Raw genomic sequence first — 23956 nt, 5'->3', positions numbered from 1 at the left:
CTCTCTAGATTCTTATATACTACTGAGCTTCATAGAAGAATGTGATCATGACTCTGTTCTGCAAACAAAAGAAAAGGCCTTAACATAGACAGACAAGAACTTGACAAGACAAAAAGGATTTCAAGTTCGCTAATATGCAAGAATGAAAGTAAGAGTGTAGCCCCAAAACAACAACAAGCTGAGATCAACCAGATCCAAAAGTAAATTCATGGGACTACCAAGATGGCTAGATGGTTAACGGCACTTCTTGCCCCTCTAGAGCTTGGCCCCCAGACCCCATCACGGCAGTCCACAACTGCCTGTTTACTCCAGATCTAGGAAATCCAACATCCTTTTCTGGCTTTTAAGAGCACCCCATACACATAAAGATACAACGTAAATCTTAAAGAAAAATGAATTACTGATGACTTGGTTAGTTTCTGATGAGGCTGACAGAAGCTAGAGTTATCTGGGAAGAGAAAACGTCAATTGAGGAAGTACTCCATCAGACTGGCCTTCAGGCATGTCTCTTAGGTATTTTCCTGATCGATGATTGATGTAGGAGGGCCCACTGTAGGCAGTGCCACCCCAGGGCTGGTGGTCCCAGGTATTCAATGAAAGCAGGTTGAGCAAGCCATGTTAGGAAGGCACTAAGCAGCATCCTCCATGGCCTCTGCATCAGCTCTTGCCTCCAGAGTCCTACCCCTGCTCGAGTTTCTGCCTTGGCATCCCTAGTGGATGTACTGACTGGTCAGGATATGTGGGCTAAATAACCCCTTCCTTCCTCAAGTTGCATTTGGTCTTTCTTTTGCACAGCAACAGAAATCCAACTGACACAAATAAAAATGATCAAAATTAAGTAAAGGAACTGGCAAAACACAGCAGAATAGAAAATATAGCCCAGCAGCAGCACCTATACTGTTTTTTTGTTCTGTTTTGTTTGTTGTTTTTTTCTTTCTGTTGAAGTGCTGGAGAATGAGCCAAGGGTCCAATACAAGCAATTTTGAAAATTTACTAATAACCAAAGTGCTATTAAAACAGTGGGAAAGGGAGCAGAAAGATGACTCAGATCAATCTGACCAAGTTTATACGTTATCTTGCCCACATTCTAGAAGAGTAGAGACCAGAATGTGAGTTATACAGCATATGATGTCAGGAGAACAATGCAAGAAATAATACGACTCTTTCTTCAAAAGAAGAGACCTAGAGAATTTAAAGAAGAAAAACCACAGTGACCCTTACAGCTCTTTGAAGATATGGTACGAAACAACCACCATGTGCCAACGAGCACTCAACTGTCACTGCTGAGCCCTGCTTAACTCTGCTTGGGGAGTTCAAAGGCTCCTAGGACAACTCAGGCTGCCAAAGCCCAAGACCACACTCCTCTGTTGACATGGCAAAAGAGGGAAGAGTCAGAAGAGATGCAGAATTTCCCTGCTCAACAATCTTGCCTCTTTCAGTCCAGACACCATGGGAGGAAGACACATTAGTTTCAGTGTCCAATTAGAGAATTCTCAATAATCTCACCATGGCTCTGGGATTAGAGGATCTTATTTTACTAAAACAACTGGCCAGGTATGATGGTGGATGTAATCTCAGCACCTGAAAGGTGGAGGTAGGAAAATTAGGAGTTCAAAGCTATCTTCAGCTACAGAACATGTTTGATGTCACCTTTGGCTACACAATACCCAGCCTGAAAAAAAAAAAAAAAAAAGGAAAAAGCAAAACAAAGGTACATAACTGCCTTAATATTCTTCAATAAGAAATGCTCAGATCAACAGAGGACTTTGCTCTCACCCACCAATGTCTAGTATTTATTTTCATGTTTGTATGTAGTGTGCATGGATGTGCTCCCATGTGTGTGGATACACATGTAAGTATATGTACAGATGTGTAGAAATCAGAAACTGCTCTTTTATTTACTGAAACAATCTAGTGCAGCTGGCCAGCTGACTTTGTGGATCCTTTTCGTGCCTTCGAAGTGCAGGACTACACTGCCCACCTGGTTTATATGAAGTTTCTGGGGGTCTCACTCTGGTTCTCATACTGGTGGCAAGCCATCTCACAGCCCAGTTCTAGTACCTTTATAAGGGGGAGCTAAGCCTTCATCCTTTCTATGTTCCTTATGTGCCTAAGAACACTGTAAGTAGATGATGGGCACTAAGTAGCTTCTGGCTGCTCATGCTTCCTGCCACCTAAGCTCAGTGATCTTATCAATGAACTCATCCACTCAATAATACACATGAAGTACACAGAGCAATTAGACATTGAGACCTACAAGGCCTAGTCCCTAAGAAGTCTGCCCTTAGCCTTCCTCTGATCCAGCACACAAAGTGTAGTAGGAAGCTGTAACCTTCCTGCTCACCTACAAAGGAGATTGCCTCTCCTAGTCAAGGATAAACTGAATGATCTATCCCCATACATAAAACTGGGAAAGGGGATGTTACTTTTAAAAAAACACAGTATGTTTTCTTCTACAGAAGAACTGTGTGTTTTCAACACCCTACTGCTTTTAACTTAATCCTGGAGGTACAGATGCTAATGTCCTGCACTGCTGTCAGCTTACAAGTATCAATCAATAGAGTTCCTTTGAAGAAATCACACTGAAATTTCGTGGTCTTTGTATTCATGAAGATAATTTCTCTTCAGAATGTCATTTTAGAAGTACATGCTGGTTTATGTAGTTGTAGTTAACAAGTTTATATAATCAAAAATGATTCACACCTGTATTTTAAATCTCTCCCCACTTAGACTATAGTTTGCTGACCAGGTATGTGGCTGCTCACAGATGACTCCAGGACTGTGTTCTCAACCTATGGGTCGTGATCCCTTTGTGGGTGAGCAACTCTGTCACAGGAGTCGCCTGAGACCATCTGAAAGCACAGATATTTACATAACAACTCATAACAGTAGCAGGATTACAGTTACAAAGCAGCAGTGAAAATAAGTTTATGGTTGGGGTCACCACAGCATGAGGAACTGTATTAAAGGGTCGCAGCACTAGGAAGGTTGGGAGCCATTGCTCTAAGACAACAGGGTTACTACTGTCTGCCTCCTCTTTCCTCTTGTGTGTAACCTATGGTTCTCTGCCTCTTCCAACATGCCAAGCCAAGGCACTGCTTCTGAGGCCCGAAAATCCTACAGGTCTGCTTCCACAGTTAAGCTCCAGCCCAAACCTGGTCTCTTCCAGGAGCTGCAAGGTCCTTATGCTGTTTCTCAAGTAAGGGGCTCTTGCTGCAACCTCAAGCTTTCTCTAAGGTGCTCCCAGAGGTCGGGGTCCTTGTAACCAGAACTGACTACAACTGAGAGGGAGAATCAGAGAACTGCAGCATCAGTGGGCGCACCTGACTTCCTTCCTCGGCACTGCTGCAGAACAGCGTTCTAATGACTTCCCTAGAACAGAGAACTTGTCTGAGAATGCTTGTGAATGGCCCACTTGAAATGTATCTATTTAATGTATCTATGTTTTCTGAACTGTAAAAGTTGTTTTAATATTTGCAGTTAGTAAATCATACTTCACTTATGATTTTTATTTTGTAGGTATGATTTTTGGACACCTACTAACCAATAGTAATATTTCTTATGAAAATAAATGTTAATGGCCACTAGACTTCATTAACAACTCACGTTTTGGTATTTTTGAAATAAAATGAGGTTGTGCATCCCAATGAACTGCATAGCAGCCTTGCTTAATCCCCATCCCACAGCTGACAGAGTGAGGGATCAATTAAGCACCCGCCCAGTCACTAAACTGGCTACCCAACAACTCTAGCCACAGAAGCTAAACTGCAATTTTAACTCAGAACATTCCATTTCTAAATTACAGACTTTTACAGACTTGCATTTTCTCACTCAGATATGGAATGAATTGAACAAGACAGAATCAGCAAAGAAACCATGTTAACACTATTACCTATGAACCTGTGTGTGTGTATGTATGTATGTGCATGTGTATGTGTGTGAATGTGTGTGTGTTTCCTATGTCTATGCACATAGGAAACAAATGGTATCTAAATAAAAGGTAAAAAGAAAACTGAAAGAAATGACATAAGCCCACTGCCCAAAGCAGCGGGCCACTACCAGCAGCCATGGCAGTTCCATCTCTCTTAAGTTAATTACCTTGAGTTTGTTGTCTTTTTAAAAAAAAAAACTATAGACACATCTGTTTCTAAATAATCTGCAGTATTTACATGCTTTTAACTTTTACATAGAAATTCTGCAATCTGCTTGCTTTCAATTTATTTGAAGAATGTCCAAAATTGATAATATAATATCACTCATTTTTACTCATGTATAACATTTCATTCATAACAACAGTATGATTTGCATAGATGAGCATTTAATTTGCTGTTTTCTCATGGACATGAGCACTATTAACATTCTTGTGTGTGTTCCTTGTTTAAGTGTCTACTAAATCTTTCGAGTTAAAACTGCGGCATCTGGGTATCATGCATCCTTCAAAGCACATCAATAGTTCCACAAATACAACACAAGGTGTGAGCAGATTGTAATATTTTTGCCCTTCTAATGGTTATAAAGGAATACTCTATGAGTTTATGATTTTAAAATGAATTTCTGAGTTGCTACATATCTACTTCTCTGCCATATATGTTCACACTTTAGATCATAATTGTAACATGCTTCTTCATCTAACATTGAGTTCCTCTAAGCCACACTCTGTCTTTTCTGAAAGATTAAGCTGTGTAAGGTTTTCACAAAACTGTTGCCACTTAAAACTCATCCTTCCTGTGATTACTCAAAAGTCTCCTTTCTACAAGGTAGGCTTCGGGTCTTAAAGAAATACCTCTACCTGAGAAAACATTAAAAACAGAAAAACCTTAACAGATTTACACCTTCCTGTAAAATTTATCTTTAAAATTCTTAAGACAATGTCAAATTGTATGAATGCATCAATTTACGCATTTGGAACTGCTGAAAGATCTGTTTTTATCTAAAGATTATATGGTATGAACTATCAATGGTATCTCATCAATATTTACAAGCCATTTACAAGTGTCAAATTATTTCCTCATTTTGAAATGAGCTAGAAATACTAAGAACCCAGCTCAAACGTCTCACCAGCTGTCTCCTTAACTGACATTTGCTTGTTCCACGGCTAATCATCTCCTGCTTCCTCATTGCTGACAATGACTTGTTGGTATCTTGTTTATTTAGCTAAATCCCAGGCTCTTGACTCCATAGCCTGGTCAGTGTCGGCTTAGCAATTATGTCAAGTAGTAATTACTGACCTCTCAAGTGTGCCTCTAACAAGTCCTTGGAACAGAACAGACCTGAAGTCTACTCATCATTGTGTTCACATTCTGAGTACAAAGACTCACTCTTTAACTACTACATCCAACACACATGGGCCGAAATTATAGTTGCAGCTCAAGAAACTGCAAGAAGCCTGCAGGCTGAGTTTGTAGGAGGCTGTTCAGTGGCATGAAAGCCTGTCCCACCCCAGAAGGTGTCAGTAGCATTTCCTCCAAGTTTACTCCTAGGAAAACTTCCAGTTGTCTGGTAATAGTCCCAGTCCATCCCTGACTTCCACTATGCTCAGGCCAACCTTACATTTCCACATCTGTGTGATGCTTGCTGTTTCACGTCTCTAATTCTTTGTTTAGCTCTGTACCCCTACATCCTATAGAGGGCTAATATCCAAGATATACAAAGAACTCAAGAAATTATATTCCAGACAACCAAACTAAACCAACCCTATTAAAAAATGGGGTACAGAGCTAAACAAAGAATTCTCAACTGAGGAAACTCGAATGGCTGAGAAGCACCTTAAGAAATGCTCAACATCCTTAGTCATCAGGGAAATGCAAATCAAAACAACCCTGAGATTCCACCTCACACCAGTCAGAATGGCTAAGGTCAAAAACTCAGGTGATAGTAGATACTGGCAAGGATATGGAGAAAGAGGAACAGTCCTCCCTCGTTGGTGGGTTTGCAAGCTGGTACAACCACTCTGGAAATCAGTCTGGCGGTTCCTCAGAAAATTGGACATAGCATTACCTGAGGATCCAGCTATACTACTCCTGGGCATATACCCAGAAGATGCTCCAACATATAACAAGGACACATGCTCCACTATGTTCATAGCAGCCTTATTTATAATAGCCAGAAGTTGGAAAGAACCCAGATGTTCTTCAACAGAGGAATGGATACAAAAAAATGTAACTTTCATTTGTTTCATACATCTACTCTAACACCAGTATCTGCTCCACATACAGCAAGAGGTGACTTTTGCTTAGCTTATCTGAATTTTCCAATTTACCCATGTAGAGCTTGTGTCATATTATTAAATTATTTTTAATGTATGGGCTTTCTTTAGTCCAAGGGTTTGTACAAAAGTAAGCATGTGGTCTATTTATGTCTCTAGTTAAGAAAGTTGCTTTATAAAAAATATTAAATCTTTTAAAATATTAAATATAGTCAATTATTAAATATTAACCATATATAACATTAAAATTTTAAAGGCAGTTTTGTAATCAAGAACTCAGGTAAGAAGACATATGGAATCAGGACAGAGGAATACACAGCATCCCAGACTCCCACAGGCAGGCACGTGATGCACCAGGCATAGCCGCTCTTCCAGTAAGACAGCTCACATTACACACACAACCAGCTTCACTTGTACAACATGGCTACAGAGTACTGGAAATATAGCTAGTACAACTGATGAAGTCAATCTTATTGTCATTTGGTTTCAAACTATGTAAACATAAATGCCTGGATATATTTAGTGGCCATCAACCAGACAGTGTAGTTCTGAACAGGAAGACAACAGAGGTTTCCTATTTGGTATTTTCATGATACTTAGAACACTGTTCTGCTGTCCTCATTACATGATGAAAGTCTGGATAAAACCCTAATGTTAAATCTAACATTCTACTAAAGGAGTGTGCCGTGATCAATGGCTGGGACTTTGTAATCTCTAAGATTACAAAAGCAACTCAATACAATTAGGAAAAATAAATGTAATTCATGACATTAGTTACAACAGGAAAGCCTCTAATACTCTCTCTTCAGAGTCTGAGGATTCATCAGTACAATTCAGCATCATTCCTCGCCTGATAAGTAAGAGTCACTGAATCAAAGGTGAAGCTGAAACACTAGGCACATCACCGTTAAAGCCAGGAATAGCAGCTACACCCAGTGTTACCTATTAGCCTTCATCAGCAAACATAAAGAAATAAGATATAACTATTAGATAAAAGGAAAATGTATAAATAATTATCATTTGTAAATGGAAAATTATGAAAATCAGGTTATGTTACTAAATGTAAGAGACTATTAAAGCTATTAATTTTTTGTTGATCACAATAAACTCTCTCCAATCAGAAATGCTGATAATAATACACATTGTAAAAAATTCTCATGAAATAAATTTAAAGTATTATATAAGTATCACCAAGACTTAAGGACTACAACTACATACTGCTGAGATTTCCTATGAAACAAATCAGGTCAAACTTGCTAGTAAAATCCTTCCAATCATTCTCCTTTCTAGTTTATTTCACCTAAACAGAATACCCACTCCCCCATCAATCATACACACACACACACACACCCTGCACATACCTCTCCCTACCCCCACCCCCATTCAATTCATACTCATCACTGCCACTGACTTCCTATTGGCCAAGCAACCAACCATGGCAGAACTAAATCTGTTAAAAAAAAAAAAAGGCTAATTAACATTTATTATTTTCCTTATGTTATGAAGAGAGGAATATCATGTTTCCTTCCAGAATGTGTCCCTGAGCTTTTAAAGGCTCAACCATATGGAAGAGATCTACAAGAGTATATGAAAAGGCCAAGGATTTGGAATTCTAATTCAATTTCCCCTCATATTTTAGTGCAAGCCTGTAGCAAACATTTATTTTTAGAGGTATTTTCAGTGGGGAATTGAACAAAAGACTATTGTGTGCTTAACACAGTTCTCTTTGGTCCCATATATACCAACTATACAAACATCAGGTCGGAATTAAATGACTCTAAACTTGAAATAAACTATTTCCAGACTACAAAAATCTTTTCCATACTTACCAGCACATACAAGTTTTGAAGTGAGTTGCAGCTGAGTTCAAATGTGAAATCTGCATTTTCAAGTGTTCCAACAAAAGAACTTTGCTGTAGAGTCTGACTACCTAATACTGATTGTTCAAGAATGCTATATAATGTTTTCATTTCCTCTTCCAACAAAACAATTTTGGTCTGCACTGAATGAACCCACTGCTACAAGGCTTCTGATGGGAAGCACATGGCCGTCGGCCACATCACTGGCCACCATTTTCTTATTAAAAGGGATGCCTTTTTCTCTAAGTAAACAAAGTCAAAAGGAGCACACAGGCATTCCCTGGTCACTATGAATACCTCTATCTTAATTTGTGATGTGTATAAAATGCAAAAGGAAACAAGAAATTTTCAGTGAACAAGAGTGTGGTAGTTTTAAAGCACTGTCCACAAATCTTAGACAGGCCCCTCATTAAGAGAGAGGTTTTTTTTTTTTTTTTTTTTTTTTAGAAAAAAAAAAAACAACTAAAAACAAATAGATAATAGTTCTCCTTCTTAGAATATGGGCCATGGTTCACTTCTAACAAACAGGAGGTGGTGGCATGAAGCTCAAGGCTATGGAAGGCATATCTTAAAAGGTGACAGAGCTCCTGAGCTGGCTGCTGGGACATATCCACGGAGAAAGCGTACGGAGAGGAATAATATATTTTAGCATAGTGCTAGAGATCGAGTTCTGCAAGTGTTGGCGGCATTGATTTTAGGCCCATGCTGAAGCAGAACAGGACAGTGGAGGCAGAGACAGGGGGCTGCTCACTTCATGGTATGGAGAAAGAAATAAAGGTGGCAGAGCAAGACAGAGCCTTTAAAGACACATCCTGGTGACCCAATCTCTCCTCAAGTGTCTACTAATTCCTCAAATAGCACCACCAACAGGAGAAAACACCTAACAAATGAGCCTGTTGAGATGATTTATATTCAAAGTGTAACAAGCCACTCACCAATAAAGCCTCACCAAGGCCAAGGGGTGGCATTGGCTTCCAGCACATGGGCTGAAAGGCTCCTCTTACAACTCTACCCCAGGCTCTGAGCTCCCTCAGCAGACACCCATGGAACACACACCATCCACACCAAGCAGATGCACAAACTGCAGATGCATGTTTTTAAAAAGCCACCTTTATTTTAAGCCACTAGGCTTCATGGCTTATAATACAGCAAAGATAACCGGAATATGCAGATTATTCTACCCAATTCAGCTAGCCTAAGTTTTCATTTCATAGCCAGAGATAAACAGAGAAATAATGAAAAACTGTGTGGATACACCTGGTTTTAGTCAATGTACCTTAGCAACCCTTCATTGTCCTTAGCTACCAGCTAGCCTTCTGTATTACCTACCTTTTAAGATCAAAGCTCTCAGCTTCCTCCTCCACCCCTCCACCCTTTTTAGTTTTGAACAGCTGCTTTTATTAAACATCGTGGCTTAGGAACTTGGGACTGCTAACATATGCTGTATGGTTTTAAATCAATGAACCAGTGGAATTTGTCTGAAGAGGTTGTTCTACGTTGTGAGGCTCCAAATCAGTTCATGGTGTTCTAATGGACTCACTCAAGTGGGTCATCAGGCCCAAGAGACCATATCAAAACATTTACTGCTTCTTGTAATGAATACTGAGAGAGAAAATGTCCTAATTACTGAAATAAAGTTTATCTTTAAGAACCGTAGACCTGAGAAATTAGAAGCTTTGAAGGAACCTGAATATAGTATTGTTCTTTTCCACCCATGGAGATACTGACAATTCAGGTAAAAAGGGCAAAAGCAGGCAGATCTCTGGGAGTATAAGGCTAGCCTGGACTACAGAATAAATTACAGGATCGCCAGAGATACACAGTGAAACCTTGCATAAAAAAACAAAACAAAACAAAACAAACAAACAAACAAACCAAAAAAACGAAAGAAAAGAAAAAAAACTAAAAGAAACAAAACCAAACAAAACCTTTTATGATATAAATATGAAGAACTTTAAACTGACTGTGTTTTGACTTGGAGTATCAGCCTGCTATAATACAACAGGAATGTCAAATTCAATTTTGTAAGTATTTTATAGTTTTGCTGGTATTTTATAGTTAGTACAACAAAATGTACTTTGTATATCGCTACCTAATGTTCTGTCCTTCAAGTTTTGGCTGCATGATAAATATAATAAACAAATCATAGATAACAATCTTGAAAAACAGGTATAGCTATTCTTTTTCTACTACAAGAAACAGAATTGTCAGTAATGTTAGTAACTATGGCAGTTAGTTCAAATCATCTGAAAGTCTTTAGGCCCAGCAAGGTTGCATGCCTGGCTAGAAGCCAATCTAACTAGTTTGTGGGAAACTAGGCGCAGAATCTTGGTGCCTTTGTTCTTGCTGGTTATGCAGGGAACTAAGATTTGGAAACAATTACTGTCTGTCTCAATTTAGAGGGCAAATCAAAGAGGCTAGCCTGGCTCTAATTCCTTCAGTGTTACACTCATAATCCTTTTGGGGGGTGATCTTGCTTGTCAATGTGAAGAAACATAACTTTAACAAAGAGGACTCGGGAATCGCTAGGCAACAAGAAATGAGGGGTGGGGATGACTTGGCTGGCAGTGTAAATCCAACCTCTGAAAACCATTCATAACCCAAATATCCCTATACTCAATCCTGGCCTCCCTTGCAGTTACCAGGGCATATGACAGAATTAAAGAAACAAGACTACATACAGAAGTTAGCAGCAAGGCCCTTTTATACCAAAATAAAAACACAAACCTGGCTAGCAGGCTGGGATGGTTTCTCTGTTTAACTGGCTCTTGAAATGCCTGGGAAGCTTAATAAGGCAAACCCTCGGCTGAATTTCCAGAGACAATCAGATCATGACAGTTCTGACCCAATGAACAGTTTTACTATTGGGAAGTAGAATTCTGGAAAGTGGAGCCTGGTTGGAGATGGGCCCCTATGGCAGTGACCATGGAGTTACACCTTATCCTTATGCTTCTTCCCTTCCCCCAATGTATAAGGCACTCTGCTCTACTTTCAAGGCCGCCATAACTTCACACCACGTGCTCCTGCCACCATGATGTTCTGTCTCACCACAGAGCCAGAGTCAAATAGTCAAGGACTATGGACTGAGATCTAAGCAGCTAAATATAATCCTAAAGCACACACACACACACACACACACACACACACACACACACACACACATGAAATACACCTGTCATTTCTTTCCTACTCCATCTACTTTGCCTTAATGTGTCCCTTTGGCATATTCATAAATAGGTAAATGACCAACAATGTTCAGTCCCTTTACCTGCCTTCACTTCCATTCCACAAGTTCTAGAAGAGGGAGGTATATGTCTATTTTCCTCAAGAAGAAATGAAACATTCCACCTCATAGTGGCTCTTCCCACAGCAGAGGGTAGAACCATGGCTCCCTTGAGGGATGGATGAGAAAGAGATGGTTTCAGCTCTTCTATGAACACTTAACCACACTTGGACAGTATCTAGAAACTTAGAAGAAAACCACAAACCACTGCCTGCCATGCTCCTACCAGTTCTACTGTAGAAGACAACACACTGAGCCTTAGACAAGGCAGCATCAAAAAGGTCACCCATGCTATCCACACCACAGAGCAGCTTCCTTTTTCTGGACATACACTGAGTTCCTCTAGGTTACAGGGCCATTTAAGACACAAAGGCTGTCCAACGAGGGCTTAGGAGCAGAGGCAAGGCGTTCCTATTCTCCTAAAGTTCTGATGAAGTTGGTTATGGCCACACATATAGCTAGATCAATCGTCAGCTAAATCAAAAGTTCAGTGGCATTTTCCAAAGAAATCTGAGCAGGAAATGTTTTGGCAAATTTTTTAGATTAGGGCCCACAAAATTCAGGCAAACCAGTAGCTATTCTAGACCAATATTCTTCATTTAATGAGAATTTCTCATCTAAGCAGTTATTGAATAAGCAGCTCTACAGCTGACAAAGACCTTCTGGTTCAGAATTCAAGCACACAATGAGACACAACATTTCACATCCCAGTTCTGATAAAGAACTCGCCTCAAGAGTACCACTAAGCACCTCAATGGATTCTGCATAAGGGGCAGGAATCAAACAAGGAAAAAGGTACAAAATTTACAGAAAAATTAGTATCTATCACTTAATATTAGAGAAACAATTCTTAACAGTAAGAAGCATTTGGGATGGGGTGAGGAGAAAAGGACCAAGTTTAAACAGACCTTCATGTCAAAACAGTTTCCAAAAATCAGAATCAAACCTGTAGACCAAGAAGCATTTGGTCATCTATACTGACTTTATATGAGTAAGAATTCTCTTTTTAACTTCTAAACAACTGGAACCCCCACTTAAGACAGAGCATTACAGTTTGCTTAAATAGCACCTACAAGTTTGAACTAGATCTCCAAGTTACTGATTCACAGGCTGGTGACTCAATTATACTAAGTTAAAGACTCCAGAAAAAAATTATAACTATGAAAAAAGACAGGTTATTCTCTTTTAAAAATGCCACTAAACACCCCATGCTACGTTGGATAATCTTCAAGGCTGGAGTAAGAGAGTACCCAGCAGCACCCTACCCAGCACGTTTCCTGGGGGGACTTCCTCCAGATCTTCCAGCTCCCTTCCCATCAGAAGATACAGGTTCTCCAGAGTACAGCATGCCATGTGGGGCACAGGAGGGAGGTCCTCTAGTGGAGCTGAGAAGCCTAGTGGAACCTGTCAGAGAAAAATGGTGGAAACCAAGTGAGGAAGCAGGCGAGGCTCTACAGCGCCCTCCAGTGAGGGAGCAGGTGAGGCTCTACAGCGCCCTCAAGTGTTTACTGAGCTGCAAGACATTGTGCAGTGACCTTTGCCTCTTCCCCAAATGCTCAAAGCTGAAATGTTAGTTTCAATGGATTATGATAAGAAACAAGTCACATTTAATGAGTAAATTCTGAAATACTAAAATCTCTCAAATATTCAAAATGTGTCTGAATCTACAACCAAAAGCTTTGAGGCTAAGAAATTCTCTTGTGTCCTGGTAGCACCCTTTGTGCTGGTCCAGAGTCCATTGCTAATATGCCTGAGCATTATACCACACACCACTTCTCATGCCCACACCATGCTTCAATTTCAACATTCATTGTTACCATTATAATTTAAAATTATTGGGATTGTCTGATAAAGTTCAGAAAGCATCCAGTAAGAACTGTGCTACTGCTTTGAAACACATGAAAAAAACCCGTTAAAAATGCCATGACAAAGCAGAGCATCTGCTAAGTAGCTGTGGCACACTGTTAATCTGAAAGGGAACATATGTTGAAATACTAGGAACACTGATGAGGAGAGAGAGCAGGCATGCAGAAAAATATACACAAGATATTTAATTATATTTATAAATATAAATTTATGAGTCCCTCTCCCTATTTGATTTAACTCATTCTTAAGGAGACACTGTCATGAATGCCCTACAGAATCCGAAGACTGAAAGAAAACTAACACATAATCATCTCATCAGATGCTTAAAAAGCCTTTGACAAAATCCAACATCCCTTCATGATAAAGGTCTTGAAGAAACGAGGGATACGAGGCACATACGTAAAGGCAATATACAGCAAGCTGATAGCCAATATTAAATGGAGAGACACTTAAAGCAATTTCACTAAAATCAAGGACAAGACAAGGCTGTCCACTCTTTCCATATATACCCAATAAAGTACTTGAACTTCTAAGGCCAGAGTAATAAGATAACTAAAGGAGATCAAGGGGATACAAACTGGAAGGGAAGAAGCCAAAGTATGGCTATTTGCAGATGGCAATATACATTAGCAACCCCCAAAATTCTACCAGAGAACTACTCCTATAGCTGATAAACACTTTCAGCAAAAAGCGGCTGGATACAAGATTAATTAAAAAAAAAAAAATCAATAGCCTTCCTATATACAGATGATAAATGGGCAGAGAAAGAAGTTAGGAAAACAACACCCTTCAAAATAGCCACAAATAATATAAAGTACCTTGGTGCAACTCTAACCAAGGAATAAAAGATCTGTATGACAAGTACCTGGAGAAAAAAATAGAAGATATGAGAAGTTGGAAAGATCTCCCATGCTCATGGACAGGTAGGATTAACATAGATAGTGAAAATGGCCACCTTACCAAAAGCAATCTACAGATTCAATGCAATCTCCAACACAATTCTTTACAGACCCTGAAAGAACAATTCTCAACTTCATAAGGAAATATAAAACCCAAGATAGCTAAAACAAACCTGTACAATAAAAGAACTTCTGGAGCTATCACCATCCTGATTTCAAGCTGTACTACAGAGAAACAGTGATAAAAACTGTATGTAAAAATAGACAGTTTGATCAATGGAATGGAATCAAAAACCCAGATGTAAATCCACACACCTATGAACACCTGATTTTTGACAAAAAGCCAAAATTATACAATGGAAAAAGAAAGCATCTTCAACAAATGTTGCTAATCTAACTGGATTGTCAGCGTGTAGAATGTGAATAGATGCTTATCTATCGCCCTGCACAACACTCCAGTTCAAGTGGATCAAAGACCTCAACATAAAATCAGATACCCTGAACCTGATAGAAGAGAACGTGGGGAAGAGCCTTGAATGCACGGGCACAGGAGACAACAGAACATCAACAGCATAGGCACTAAGATTGACAATTAATAAACAAGATCTCGTGAAATTGAAAAACTTCTGTAAGACAAAGGACAGTGTCAATAGAACAAAATGGCAGGCTACAGATTAGGAAAAGATCTTCACCAACCCTGTATCAGACAAAGGCCTAATATTTAAAATACATAAAGAACTCAAGAAGTTAAATATCAAAACCCCCAAATAATCCAATTAAAAAATAAAGTACAGATCTAAACAGAGAACTCTCAACAAAAGGATCTCAAATGGACAAAAAACACGTAAAGAAATGTTCAGCATCTTAGCCATCAGCGAATAAGATAAAAAATACAAGTGACAGCTCATACTAGAGGATGTGAAGCAAGGGGAACACCCCCCACTGACGGTGGGGGTGCAAACGTATACAGCTATTTTGAAAATCAATATGGTTGTTTCCCAAAAAATTCGGAATCAATTTATCTTAAGACCCAGATATACTATTCCTGGGTCTATACTATTCTCAGCTAGGTTCATAGCAGTTTTATTATTAATAGCCAGAAACTAGAAACAGCCTAGATGTCCCTCTATTTGTCCAAAGAATGGATAAAGAAAACATAGTACATTTACACAATGGAAACGTAGTGTAGTACATTTACACATTTACTCATCTGTTAAAAAAAACAAAGGATAGCCATGTTACAGTCTACAGACCCAGTAACAAGGAGGGCTCAAAAGGGACACATGAATCTCCCCAAGAAGGGGAAACAGAATAGATTTTGTGGGTGGACTTGGAGTAAGTGGAGACAGGAACAGGAGGGATGAGGTAGGGGGAGGATGGAGACAACTGGAATTTGTGGGTGTCTCGGGGACAAGTGCAATGGAAACTCCCACAAGGGTAACAGTAGCTAAGACTCCCAGTAAGGAGGATATGGAGCCTCAGCTGCCATCTCCTATATACTGACAAGACTTCCAGTAGAGGGACTGGTACATCCAACCCAGCCACAAAGCTTTGGCCTACAATTTGTCCTGCCTGTAAGATGTGCTGGGGTAAAGGTGGTGCAGAAATTGTGTGAGTGGCCAACCAATGATTGATCCTGAGGCTGGATAGCCCAGAGACCTAGGACAGAACTGAACATGACTGGCAAAATCAATCAATCAATCAATGAAATTATTCCTAATGACATACTGCTATACTCATAGACTGGTGCCTAGCCCAACTGACATCAGAAAGGCTTCATCCAGCAATGTATGGAAACAGATGCAGAGACCCACAGCCAAACATTAGGTGGAGCTCAGGGAATACTGCTGAAGAGAGGGAAGACTGTAGGAGCCAGAGGGGTCAAGGACATCACGAGAAAACCCACAGAAGCAACTAACCTGGGCTCACAGGAGCTCAAAGAGACAACCAACAAGCAGGGAACCTGTATAGGACTGACCGAGGTCTTCTGCATGTATGTTACAGGTGTGTAGCTTGAGGTTCTTGTGGGATCCTCTAACAGTGGGGGTAGGGGCTGTCTCTGTCTCTTTTTCCTCCTATAGTACTGCCTCATCCAGCCTTGACAGGAGGAGAGGTGTCTAGTCCTACTGCGTCTTGATATGGTATGACTGGTTGACATTCCTGGGAAGATGACCATTTTTTAAGGGAAATGAGGAGGGGTGGACAGTGGGGGCCGGGGGTTGGGGAGAGGGAAGACGGGGAGTACTTGGAAAGCTGAGGCAAAAGGATCACATGGTCAAGGTTTGCCTAGGCTACAGAATGAGCTCAAGGCGATCCTGGGTAACTTGGCGAGACTCTGTCTCAAAAGAAGTTAAAAACAGAAAACAATGCAGGCTGCACCTGTCACCTGCTTGTTTCCTACAGCTTTTGCCCGAGTCACTGAGACCGTGGCTCTGTAAACCCAGGAAGATCAGCCGAGTCACTGAGACCGTGGCTCTGTAAACCCAGGAAGATCAGCCGAGTCACTGAGACTGTGGCTCTGTAAACCCAGGAAGATTAGCTATAAGAGTAACACCTACATTTACTTCTTCCCTCCAGCCCAAAGTGCCTCTTACTTGGCTTGATATGTAAAAAAGGCCAGAAAAGTTGTTCACCTGCTATTGGTTCACAAATGCTATTAAGGGAGTCACTTATATATACTAAATGTTGCCAAGGCAACACAACAGGTAACACAGGAATTGGGCTGTCCTTTACCCATTTGCCGTCTCACCTCTGCAGTCTAAAAGTTACCATATCCTCAAAATAATGCCCACACAGTTTATTTCCAGCTCTTACCCGCTGTAAAAAATCAACAGGGCTGTACTTGGGTCCCAAGACAAAAATTTTCTTTCCTCTTCGAGCTACACCACTAAACACACGGGCAAATGCAATGAAGGCCTCTTGGCTGCCTTCTTCCTGGGGTGCAGTTTGACGGCTTACACTTGCCATATCTGGTTCATCACCTGCCAGGCACAAAAAGATATTCAGGGCCATGAAAGCTCACATTAAGCCAGGAACTGTTTGTATGTACAGAAGAAATAGTGAACACAAACATTTGGTCTGAGAATAGAAACAATATTGACAAAAATTATGACAAAGTTAAAATATAAGGAACAATGTACCAAGTTAAGGAAAAATATCAAATACTTTCCACGGAGACCTTTTAGGAATGCTGTACCTCTTGGCTCATCTTCGTGAGGACTTGTTTCAAGGGCACCTCCATCCTGGGCGGGTGCCTGGGGGGCTTGCCCCTGTGCTGCTGCAAGCTTCTCTGCGTGCCTCTGTCTTGCACGTTCACGTCTCTGGGCCATTTCTTCTTGAGTGAGAGGCCTATAAGATGTCACCAATATGTTACGATGTGGCAGTACCAAACACCTCTCAGCTCTCTTTTGAAAACAAGTGCTCATATGGCTGTGGACGTGATGATCAGTACCAAGTACCCCATGGAGGCTTCTTTAAGTTCTCTCCAGCAAAAGCTGTAGTGGAAGGCGGCTTTCTGGCCTGCTATATCCCCAGTGGCTTGGAGCTTATAAACTGGCACACAAGTACCCATGGCCCCAAGCACCGCCAAGTGTAGTTACACAAAACCTTCTACAGCATCAGTGTTTCTTCCGGTAGAGGTCAACAAGGAGAAGGAAGAGAATGGCTAGCAGGCACCAAGGCTCAAAACACCCTGGAAAGTACACAAAAGGCACTAGGAAATGAGGCTTTCTTTTTAGTTCAAAAGTATGTCTTCATGGAGCATTTACAAGGAAGGCTGCAATGTTGGGCTGAGAACTCGCAACTCAGCAACACTAAAAGGTCAAGTGAAAACAGGCAGCCACTGTTAGACATAGGACATACTCAAACAGAAAAGGCGATGTGTAAGTGGGATGAGTGTTTGCCAGGGGCAGCCTGAGTAAAGGGAGGAGCAATAGCAATAATGGAATAACGGTTTGTTTTGTTTTGTTTTGTTTTTTCCTTCATGAAAAGTGACTCTCATTTGTACCAGGCTACAGAGAAGGTACTTAGAGCTTTAATACTGAAAAGAGCTTTATAAAAGGTGAGGTAAAAACTGGGCATTTGGTTAGGAATTTGGGATGGAGAAGAAACCAGGCAAGTGAAGGGTCCCCAGGAGTACTCTCCCTAGAGTAGACATTCACATGAACGCCCCCCACCTTGCATGTTCAGTCACAATACAGAGTTGTACCAGTCCTGGCCCTGGAGTTGGTAGAATCTGGCATATTCACCACTGTATTGGGGCTGAACATCCAGACTTCTGGAATAACTCTCCAGTATGAGCTTGAACTACAGGAGCAGAAGCTGCACTACACTGTCTGGTCTCAGCACTGCCTCCCTCCCATACTGCCTTTTGCCTTTGACATTACAATTTCTATTTCACTCTGTAAACCATACCTTGAAGCCAGCCTCAGCCTCATCTCCCATACTGCCTTGCCTCCTTCCTCTTTCTCTTTGAGCAACAGAGGCTACAGATAGGCACTGTGCACACAGGTAGGTACTGGACACAGGCACTGTCTCACTGTCTTCTAAAGAACCACATGCTCCTTAGAACGATACCCTAACTCAGATTGTCCACTGCTGTGCTCTTCAGGTACCTGCCAGTAGATAGAAACCAGTGCTACCTATCTTCCATGGCAAGTATCAGACCCAGCTCACTCTAGGTAGTCAAAGTGAGAGGCCTCAGAGCACTGGAGGGAGACTGACCATCCCTGAAGGAAATGGCTCCTCTTCATGGGAACCTCTAAATGCCTGTAAATACAGGATGCACCCTGCTTCCTCACCACAGTTCGCTTCAGCTGCTGCTCTGCCCTCTGCAGCCATGGGTGTCTGATTTGTCCACTTCCTGCCTCTTTGGCATTATCAACAGCCGTATCTTCCACTCCTGCTCTTCTGCCCTAAGCTACACAGTTCCACTGCAAGTCTATTTGAGTCAGTCTTTTGCTAAAAAGAACGGCCAAGAGTAAAATCTGTGATTTCTGGTACACATGTGTAATCCCAATGCCGGGGAAATGGAAGACAGAAGAATCCAGCCTAACTTACTTGCCAAGCTCCAGACCAGTGAGAGATCCTGTCTTAAAAACAAAAACAAAAACAAAAACAAAAAACAAAACAAAAAAATACCCAAAAACCCAAGGTGGACAGCATCTGAGGAATGACACTGTTTATCTGAACTGATAAACACACACACACCACACACACTCACTCATACACACAGACACACACACACAGACACAAATATCTGAAAGTATGAATTAAATACAAATGCAAAACACTGCTATTGTCACTTAGAGTACAGGGAAAGAAATATCAACACAGGAGAGTCTGGAAAGAACTGCTCCCCCTAATGGGTTTATCACTGGTCTTCCACCCTGCTTACCACTGCACATGTGTTACAGCACATAACCACCACAGCAGTTAAGGAAGCACGCTGTATACCACCACTTCTCACACAGGAAAACAGAGATGTAGGAAGCTTAAGAAAGTTGACCCAAAGTTAAATGGATACTACATGAGCCATAATTCAAGTGCAATTTGCTCAGTCCAAACTCCACAGTCATCTTCCAGTTAGTAAAAATTAAAAATCACCACCTTAAGAAAGAGAAATTTAATTTTAGCTTTGGTTAAAAAAGAAGTATAATTTTATTAAATCCTAAAGCCCAAGTTCATGACATGGCATAGAATTACCATTTAAGTTGATATTGGTTGTGTACGCCAACAGTCTTAGAACTCAGTAGACTTGGGGCAAGAGGATTACCAGTTTGAGGATAGGGGATGGGTTGTTTGTTTTGGCCAACTTAATATAAGCCCTGTGAAGAGGAAACCCCAATTGAGAAAATGCTTGTAGGCAAGTCTCTGAAGCATCTTCTCCATTGTAACTGAAGTGGAAGGTCCCAGCTCACTGTTGACAAAGTTACCTCTGGGCAGGTGGTCGTGGGTTGTATAAGAAAGGCTAAAGCAAGCCATGAGGAGCAAGCCAGTAAGCAGAGTTCCACCACGGTGTCCACTTGAGTTTCTGCCTCCAGGTTCCTGCCTTGAGTCCATACCCTGACTCCCTCTCTAATGAACTGTGGCACAGACATATGAGCCAAATAATTCGTTCCTCCTTTAGTTACTTGGTCATAGTGTTTATCATAGCAATAGAGAGGAAACTAAGACACCTGGGCTATAAGATTGTTTTCTAGAATAAGTAAGTAAGTAAGTAAATAAATGTAAACCAGACAAAAATAATAAGCATTTATAGTGATCAGTTAGTATAAAATAAATCAATGCTTGCTATTTAGTTACCCACTGATTAACACCTACTGTGCCCTGCCCTGTTACAGGCACTGGGATACTAGGAAAAGGAACAAAGCAGGCAAAGGAAAATCCACAGGAGTTATTTAAGTGACTGTTAGATACCCAGTATTTATTCATAACAAAGAGGAATTGTTTGCATGAAAGTAGGGCTCTGTGGGTAAGAAAATAGCTGTAAGTGGTGAGTTGGCTAGGTTACAGATAACCAACCAAGTCCTGAACAGAGGGCAGCCACTAGTACTAGAGACCAAAAGTGAGAATGTTGATTGGAAATGAATGTTATGTTGACACATGGATGAGAAAGGAAAAGAGGCAGCAAAGGAAGTCCGTCTGCCTTCAGGCTGCCATGCACAATGGCCATACTCTTGCCTCTGATGCTGGTGGGAGAAGAAAGTTAGCCGAGAAGCTTGCTGCAGTCAGTACAGATGACAACCATGTTATAAGGTAGCACAGACAACAGAGAGCAGGTGGCCCAAAGGAAAAGAGGTATCTGTCTGATGTGGCACCCATCTATTAAAAGCTAGTTCTCAAGGAGGACACAGAGCCACAAAAAGGCCAGGAACAGCAGGGTAGGCTGTCCTGGAAAACCCCAATTTCTAATGAATTACCATTCAGAACAGCAAACTCAAAGGCATGGAATATACAAAGGGACAAAGGTTAGAGCTGCCTGCTTAGTGAGGTGCTGACGTGTTGTAGGATGCAGGAAGGCAGGATCTGTGAAGTGTTGTGGAAGACATAGGCTTTTAAGCCAGGCAGGCTACATTCAAACTCTTGTGCAGTTCCTCTGGCTATGTGACCAGATATTTCCCCCCTAAGGCTCAATGACTTCCTCACAAGTCAAACTGAAGCAAGAGCTGCTGTTGGACCTAAGTGCACACTCAAGGGTGCTGCAGGAACATCCTAAGAGCTTAATGAACTGAAACCAATTGCTAGTTCCACGGTGGCAGAGTTAAAGCTTGACCTGAGACGTGGTTTCACCTGGTCTGTGCCTCAGAGATGAACAGACAGACAAGCAGAACAGAAGAGAAATCCCTGATACAATCCCACAGAGAATACAGAGACATCGTCTACAACCAAGGGGGAAAGCTGAGAAACGAGGGCAAAGCATCCAGCATCCAGCAGGTTTCCCAGCCACATATTTTTTGATTTTTCTCCTCACCATCTATCATTATTTGATATATGCTAATCTACACCAAAGGAAAAGACTATTCTGCTGGCCCTGCCTTAGTACATTTACTACAGCAGAGATGAGAACGAGATCAGATCAACCCCCAACGGCAGATGTCTTCATTCAATGGCAGTACAACATATATGAAAAACATCAGCCAGAAGACAGAAAGGCACAAGGTAGGGATGGCCACCTAACTCGGGCACATCTGAAAACACTGTATGGTATTAAATGAGAATTAAAACAGAATGAGAGGACAAAGTAAGACAGTAAAACGATTTTACAGAGAATTAATTGCTCCACCAAAACCCATGAATATATGAAGACTATTAAAGAAAAATACTCACTCATAGGAGACAAAACAAAGTAGTACAGGCAGAGTTACCATTATTATCTATAAAAAGACAATGAGTCACAGGGGAATTTTAAGTGGTAAATAAATGTATTCGAGGCCTGGGGAGTAGTTCTTCAACTCTTCAGCATTCTCTAGTGTCTGAGACACTTTCAGTGGCTACACGTCAAATTTGCCAGGATGTCTGAAAACTGCCACTGTATGCAGGACTGACATCTTGCCTGGCAAGAGTCGAAATACACAGTCATACATCAATTTCAGATATTCACTCACTCGCTTCCTGGTTCCTAACTTCCTCCTCTGCCCGTTCACTGCCCACACTTTTTCTCTTTGGGAGTCATTCATCCCTCATCCACACATTCATTTACTCACTCACTCACTCTTTCATTTCTCTTCAGAACAATGCTGGAAGAGTCTTATGCTCAAATCACTATGAGAAAGCTAAAACAGAAAACCAAACCAAAACAAAAAAACCCAAACCAAAACCATGTACACAATCTTTCTCTTAAAGAATAAGCAAAGTTTTATTGAAAATAAAAAAGAAGCTTAGTCTCTAAGATGAGGCAGACAGCATGAAGGACAGGACTTTGTGAAACTGCACAAGTACCAGAGAAAGAGAACAATCTACTGAAACCCATGGCTGGGGTGGGTTATGACTGGACAGACTCATTCCACAGTGATCCCCCAAATTCAGCCACGTTTTCTCCATTAATCTCCATATTTCATTAATCACACAATACAAAAAGAAATAAAACTTTATTCAGGCATAAAGAAGCAATAAACACAAATACACATTAAAATATGATACTGAAAAGTACCACTGAACTCCAACAGTACACTTCATCTTTTAGGAAAAACTATGTGTTAAGAATCTGTAATGGGGCAGAAGCCTTAATCTTTCAGAGAGAAATCTTTGGAAAGATTATTCTGAAGGGCTAGAGAGATGATCCAACGGGTACAGTGCTTACTACCAAGCCTGAGACCTGAGTTCCATCACCAGAACTCCAGTGGTGTAGGGAAGAACTGGCTCCCACACACTGACCTCTGACCCCACAAAATAAACAAACACAAACAAACAAATGTAAAAAGAAACCTTTAAAAAGGGTTTGAGAAGATCATTCCAGAGCATGGTGAAAAATACACTGGAGAGTCTCAGTCAGGGAATCAGTTCAGAAGTTACTTCAGTGATTTCTAGAGATGACCAGACCTCTAAGAAAGTGTTGGAATCCAGTCTCTGCCCCTGCTCAAGCCTCCTCTCCTAGACATCGTCCCTTTGCTAACAACTTGCTGATGTTAACATGTTTCATCTAGGATGCCAATCTGTGTCAAAGGGTTGCTCTCTCACCCTCTTCCCACCCTCTTCCCAGCCTTCTGCCAGGAAGCAGATGGCCTGGCCTTGAGCCCCTGCTGTGAACTTCCCCACTCCTCAAACAGTGGGTGTAAGAAGAGCCCCCACCACATTACACTTTCTGTCTCTGGTGGTCCTGGGGCCTGAACCCTCCTCAAAGCCCAGCCATGCTGTTTCCCCTCTGTCTGTCCATGTAGTTAATAACTCTTTTCCTCATTCCTCAGTAATGTATCTTAATGTGTCTCTTGAACCACCTGCCTCATCTGAACCCAAAGTCTAACTAACAGGGGAGGCAGGCACTCTGGGAAGGAGAAGAACACATGGAGAGAGGCAATGGAGAGTAGATAGGTTCTCTGAACTTTCACAAATCCTCTCCACAACCTGTATAGACACATGATGTACAGGGAACTGATGACCAGACATGTAGTCTCCACTGAAGCAGACATACCTAGAGACAGGGCAGGCTTAGACCATACCATGTCTGTCTGCTATATTCAGTGAAAGGAACTGTCATTACTACAGCTATTACTAGCCTTCACATTTATATCAGGCTCAAGTAAATATTCAAAAGTTGGTTTCAGCAGCTTTCTACAGATATAAAAGGCCAGATGATAAACAGATTCCTAGTAAGCCCAGGGAAGTCCTCAGTTCCAAGGCAGGCATG

General features: G+C 41.1%; 1 protein-coding gene across 2 annotated transcripts in view; it reads right to left on the bottom strand.

Annotated features, from left to right (window-relative positions):
- Efl1 (elongation factor like GTPase 1) overlaps positions 1-23956 on the bottom strand; it is a 116850-nt gene that overhangs the window by 59380 nt on the left and 33514 nt on the right. Inside the window, exons 13-15 of one of the 2 annotated variants that reach the window (XM_034503308.2) lie at positions 17291-17460; positions 16927-17093; positions 12613-12751 (exon numbers count right to left, since the gene is read on the bottom strand). In XM_034503308.2, the coding sequence (XP_034359199.1) occupies positions 12613-12751; positions 16927-17093; positions 17291-17460 (476 nt within the window). The remainder of the gene's footprint in view (positions 1-12612; positions 12752-16926; positions 17094-17290; positions 17461-23956) is intronic. The other variant, XM_034503318.2, reaches the window with a different exon arrangement.

Source organism: Arvicanthis niloticus, chromosome 1, assembly GCF_011762505.2.
Source record: "Arvicanthis niloticus isolate mArvNil1 chromosome 1, mArvNil1.pat.X, whole genome shotgun sequence".
NCBI classification, from domain to species: Eukaryota; Metazoa; Chordata; class Mammalia; order Rodentia; family Muridae; genus Arvicanthis; species Arvicanthis niloticus.
Note: the sequence above shows the minus strand (reverse complement) of the source record. Positions and strands in the feature narration are given on the sequence as shown.